The 5781-nt window shown below is 73.4% G+C and overlaps 1 protein-coding gene across 1 annotated transcript; it reads left to right on the top strand.

The window, feature by feature from the left end:
* Nucleotides 1-1023: 1023 nt before the first annotated feature.
* TRAF4 (TNF receptor associated factor 4) lies at nucleotides 1024-5507 on the top strand. Its single transcript, XM_026055316.1, has 6 exons — nucleotides 1024-1134; nucleotides 2250-2301; nucleotides 2598-2941; nucleotides 3634-3795; nucleotides 3881-4036; nucleotides 4734-5507. Exons 1-6 carry the CDS (start codon nucleotides 1024-1026, stop codon nucleotides 5364-5366), a joined length of 1458 nt encoding a protein of 485 aa, XP_025911101.1. The 3' UTR covers nucleotides 5367-5507.
* The last annotated feature ends 274 nt before the right edge of the window (nucleotides 5508-5781 follow it).

Genomic DNA, 5781 nt, shown 5'->3' with positions numbered 1-5781 from the left:
CCGCGGGGTGCAGCGGCCCGTGGCCCCTGGCCGCGGCGAGGAGGAGGAGGAAGAGGAGGGGACAGATGAAGCGCAGGTCGCTGAGTTTCAGGCACTTGCAAAGATTTGAGCTTAACCCCTCCCCGCCCAAGCCCGGCGGGACGGAAGCGGCCGGGGCTGCGCCGGGATGCTGCGCCCGAGCGGGGCCTCCCCGCCGCGGCCGAGCTCCGCCGGGCTGCTCGGAGCCAGGGAAAGGGGCCCCTTGCCCGTCCCCGCGGGGCCCCGGCGCCCGGCAGCCGGCGCGGCAGGAGAGCCCGGGTGTCCTGGCAGCCGGCGCGGCCCTGGGCTTCGCTCTGCCCTCGTCCCGGTGTCCCCTCGCAGGGCTGGGGACGCGCTGGCCGTGGCCTGGCGTGGGGCACGTGCTCACGCCAGCACGACCTGGTCTTTTCGGCCGTCCTGCCCCGTGGCGGCAACCGGGGTGGCCTTTCCCCGCGGCGGGTCCCCGTGTGGTCCGTGGCCGTGGGCCGCGCAAGGCTCATCTCGGCCGGGGGCCTCGCTGCCCCGCGGGCTGGGCACGCGGCGGTGCAAAGCGGCGCCCCGGGCTCCGGTTTCCGCTGCTGGCGCGGGGCTCGGCCTCGCCCGGCGCAGCGACCTTTGCACGGGCTGGGGGGACCTTGGGCACCGCCGCCGGAGCCTGGTTTCTGCGAAACCGGGCGTTCCCGGGGCCGGTGCCAGGTAGCGCCGCTGCCGCCTGCTCCCGCATCTGCTCTCCGGGCAGCTCGGCGCTGCCCTGGGGCGGCCGGATGCCTGGGTCCCCCCTGCTCTTGCGGTATGGCTGGGTTTGTGCAAAACCCCGTTTGGGGGTCCCGCGGGCAGAGCTGCCCAGCCCCGCGGTGCCGCTCCGTCTGGGGGGGGCGGCCAGAGCCCCCCTGCCCCGTAACCTGGCTGCGCCCCGGCGCGCCGCGAAGGTCAGCGGCAAGGACGATCCGCGGGACCCCTCCGAGCGCTGCCTCAGCACATTCCCTGCCCGGCCGAGCGTGAGGAATGGGGCAGGCTTTGTCGGGGATTAGGCGCCGGACCCCCGCCCTGCTCCGAATCGGCAGCCCGCTCCCCGGCGGGCGCCAGACCCCTCACTCCTCTGCGTCTGGCTGCGCGGTATGGCGCGGGCAAGGCCTCCGAACGCGGCCTCCGTGGGGCTGGCGGGTCCCCCCTCGCCCTGCGCCGCCATGGCATCGCCGGCTGCAGCCCCTGTGGCTTCGCGGCGGGCATCCCCCCGGAAAGGGCTGAGTCCCCGGCCGGGAGCCGCTTATCTGCCTGGGTGCCTGGGGACGGTCCCTGCAGAAACCCCCGCGTGCAAACACGCGGCACCGCAGGGGAGGCTGGGGTGCACGGTGGTGTCGGGGGACGGATGTGGCAAGGTGGCAGGGCTGGGTCCGGCCATGCCCGGCAGCAGGGGCAGGGGCAGCGGGGTCTCCTGCGCTGGGTTTCCCGGCCCTGCTCGCCCCGGGGGCTTCCTTGGGCCGCCCGGCACTCGGGCAGGGATGCGGTGGCTGCAGGGGGACGTCACCAGCCATTGCCGGACGGCCGGGGCCAGCACGGGGCACGGCTGGCTCCGCGCTGCCGCCTCGCAGTCCCGCTCAGGGCCGAGCGAGGCCGTGCCGGCGTCGGCCAAGGGCGCGAGGAGCGATTAGGCGCAGGGGGGGGCTCCGTGCAGGCTGCGCTGAGCACGGGCAGGGCGACCTTGCATCCCCAGCCGTCCCTGGGGACGCCGGAGCCCGGGCTCTCCGTGTACCCTGGCACGGTGCCACAGTGGGCACAGGGCTGCCCCTGCTCCCCGCGGGCTCACCGCGAGGTCTGCTGGGGCCGTTTTCCGGAGAGCGGGAACCCCCGGGCCGCGCATCCGGGCCGCACATCTGGCTCGCAGCTGCGGCATCCGGTGGCTCGCAGCCTCTGCTGCTTTCGCCGCTCTCCCGGTCCCCCCTCAGCACCTGGCTGCCGAGCGCTGGCCGCCCCCGCCGGCAGCTCGCCCGGCCCGTGCCCGGCTGCCCGCTGGCGCGCCGCGTTAATCCGGGGGGGGCTGGGGCGCGCCGGGGGGCTGCTGGGCTCCAGATGGTGCCGCGCTGGCGGCGGCCGGCGAGTCCCTGGGCATTTCCCAGCTCAGACAGATGGAGAGGCCACGGCCGGGATTAGGGATGCTTCTCCCCGCTGGACGTGGCTCCGGGGAGGCTCTGCGCCGGTCCTGCTTTGATCCCCGCTCTGCTCTCTTGCAGCGAAGGCGTCTTCAAGTGCCCCGAGGACCAGCTGCCCCTGGACTACGCCAAGGTGAGCAGAGCCCGGCGTCCCGGGACCCCGCCGGTGCCCGCCGAGGGGGGCTGCCCCGCTGCCCGGGCCTGGCACGGCCCCGCGGGCTGGCACGGGCGCCCGCGCCGAAGCGAGAGCCCTTTGTGCCGCGGCGCTGGGAAGCGGAAACCCTCTGCCCACAAAGGGCGCTTGTTCGCCTGCCCGCGGAGCRGGGGGGAGGATCCGGCGCCGGCACCGTGCCCGCGGCTCCCGGCCGGGGTCCCCGTGCCCCTCGGGGGGGGAGGGGGGCCGCTGACGCCCCACTCCTGCCCCCGCAGATCTACCCGGACCCGGAGCTGGAGGCGCAGGTGCTGAGCCTGGCCATCCGCTGCATCCACAGCGAGGAGGGCTGCCGCTGGAGCGGCCTCATCAAGCACCTGCAGGTACTGCCGGGGGCCGGGGGGGCCCAGGGCGCGCGCCGGGGCGCCCCGGCCCCGCTCACCCGGCCCCGCGCCCCCAGGCCCACCTCGGCACCTGCGGCTTCAACGTCGTCCCCTGCCCCAACCGCTGCAGCGCCAAGCTGAGCCGCCGCGACCTGCCCGAGCACCTGCAGCACGGCTGCCCCAAGCGCAGGGTCAAGTGCGAGTTCTGCGCCAGCGACTTCACCGGCGAGGCCTTCGAGGTGGGCGCCGCGGGGGGACGYCGCCGCGGGGGGACRCCGCCAYGGGGCACTGCCTGCCTGGGGGCACCATGGGCGACACAGCATGGCCGTGGGGGGCACAGCCTGGTGGGGACACCTTGGGGGACACAGCGTGGCTGTGGGGGGCACAGCCTGGTGGGGACACCTTGGGGGACACAGCGTGGCCATGGGGGCACAGCCTGGCTGGGGACAGCATGGGGGACACAGCATGGCCGTGGGGGCACAGCCTGGTGGGGACACCATGGTGGCACAGCATGACCATGGGGGACACAGCCTGGCTGGGGACACCATGGGGGACACAGCATGGCCATGGGGGACACAGCCAGACTGAGGACACCATGGGGGACACAGCGTGGCCATGGGGGACACAGCCAGACTGAGGACACCATGGGGGACACAGCGTGGCCATGGGGGACACAGCCTGGCAGGGGACACCACGGGGGACACAGCCAGACTGAGGACACCATGGTGGCACAGCATGGCCATGGGGGACCCAGCCTGGCTGGGGGACACCAGGGGCACAGGCTGTCCATTGGGGACCCAGCCTGGCAGGGGGTCACCGCGGGGAACACAGCATGGCCATGGGGGGCACCGCGGGGCCCTGTCCCCAGCAGGCGCTGCCCCCCGGGGGCGGGCGGCTGGCCGGAGGGTGACGCCGCTGCCGGGGTCCCCAGGGCCACCAGGGCACGTGCCCCCAGGAGAGCGTGTACTGCGAGAACAAGTGCGGGGCGCGCATGATGCGGCGCCTGCTGCCCCAGCACGGCCTGGCCGAGTGCCCCAAGCGCACCCAGCCCTGCACCTACTGCGCCAAGGAGTTCGTCTTYGACACCATCCAGGTGAGACGCGGCCCGGGGCCGCCGCGGGGGCTCGCGGCCCTCCGCCGCCGCCGCCGCCCCGCTGACGGCCGCCCTCTGCCCCCAGAACCACCAGTACCAGTGTCCCCGGTACCCGGTGCCCTGCCCCAACCAGTGCGGGACGCCCAGCATCGCCCGYGAGGACGTGCCCACCCACCTCAAGGAGAGCTGCAACACTGCCATGCTGCTGTGCCCCTTCAAGGAAGCCGGCTGCAAGCACCGGGTGAGCGTCCCCAGCGCTGCGCCGGCCCCCGCCGCGGCCCCCTCCCCGGCATCCTTGTGCCACCCCCCCCGCGGCGTGCCCAGGTGTCCCCGTGCCTCTCCTGGCCCAACCCCGGGGCGCTGCTGTGCTGTCGTGTCCCAACTCTGTGGTCCATGGGGTCCTCGTCCTGTCCCGTCTCACCCCTGCGTCACTTTGCTGCCCTGGCATCCCCCGGCCATCCCAACCAGGTGTCCCTGTGCCATGCCACCACCGTGTGCCCATGGCCCCGTGGTGTCCCCATCCTCTCCCACCCCGCTCCTGCGTCYCTGCATCCCCACAGCGTCCCCCTGCCGCCCCCCTGCATCCTTATTCAAATCCCCATGTCCCCATGGCATCCGTGTGCTTCCATAGGGTCCCCATAGCATCCTCTTCCTGTCCTGTCCCACCCCGGTGTCCCTACAGTGTCCCCATGCCATCCCACCTTGGCTCCCCCAAACCCCCATAGGGTCCCCATGACATCCCCATGTCATCCCACCCTGGTGTCCCCACGGTGTCCCCACGTCATCCCACCCTGCTGTGCCCATGACATCCCCATCCTGTCCTGTCCCACCCTGGTGTCCCCATGCCATCCTGCCTCGCCGTCCCCACGGCATCCCCCTGCCGTCCCACGCCGGTGTCGCCGTGGCCCGCGGGCTCACGCTGCCGCTGCCTCCCGCAGTGCCCCAAGCTGGCCATGGGCCGGCACCTGGAGGAGAGCACCAAGGCGCACCTGGGCATGGTGTGCGCCCTGGTGAGCCGGCAGCGGCAGGAGATCCTGGAGCTGCGGCGCGACGTGGAGGAGCTGTCGGTGAGCAGCGACGGGACGCTCATCTGGAAGATCGCCGACTACGCCCGCAAGCTGCAGGAGGCCAAAGCCCGCAGCAACTACGAGTTCTTCAGCCCCCCTTTCTACACCCACAAGTACGGCTACAAGCTCCAGGTCTCGGCCTTCCTCAACGGCAACGGCAGCGGCGAGAGCAGCCACCTCTCCGTCTACATCCGCGTGCTGCCGGGCGAGTACGACAACCTGCTGGAGTGGCCCTTCTCCTACCGCGTCACCTTCTCGCTGCTGGACCAGAGCGACCCGTCGCTCTCCAAGCCCCAGCACATCACCGAGACCTTCCACCCCGACCCCAACTGGAAAAACTTCCAGAAGCCGGGAGCCTCGCGCAGCTCCCTGGACGAGAGCACCCTGGGCTTCGGCTACCCCAAGTTCATCTCCCACGAGGACATCAAGAAGCGCAACTACGTGCGGGACAACGCCATCTTCATCAAAGCCTCCGTGGAGATCCCCCAGAAGATCCTCGCCTGAGCCGGCGCCGGAGAGGACGTGAGCGGGGCTCCCACCTGGGCGCTGGGGAGAAGCCGCATGGTGCTGAGTCCCTGCCCGGAGCGGTGCCCGTGGGCTCCCGGGGGCCGGGGATGCCGCCGCGGCCGGCGGCTCCCAGGTAGGCGGGGGTGCACCCAGCCCCCCCCGTCCCCTCCCCGGGGGCTGGGCCCCCCCGCTGCCCCCCGCCCTGCCGGGCGAGACCCCGCGGAGGCAGCCCCTTCTCAGGTGCCGGGGGCGCCGGTGGGGCTGGGCCCCCCCCGAGCCCCTCGCCGCGGTGCCTGGCGGCCCCGGCCAGACCCCGCCGGGACCCGCCGCCCAGAGCCATATTTTGTAACCTGGTGCCTCCCGGGAGCACGTTTGTTATTTATTGTCCCGGGCGCGGGGGCCGCTGCGGCCC

This window comes from Apteryx rowi, unplaced genomic scaffold (assembly GCF_003343035.1).
Source record: "Apteryx rowi isolate R43461 unplaced genomic scaffold, aptRow1 scaffold_99, whole genome shotgun sequence".
Classification (NCBI taxonomy): Eukaryota; Metazoa; Chordata; class Aves; order Apterygiformes; family Apterygidae; genus Apteryx; species Apteryx rowi.
Note: the sequence above shows the minus strand (reverse complement) of the source record. Positions and strands in the feature narration are given on the sequence as shown.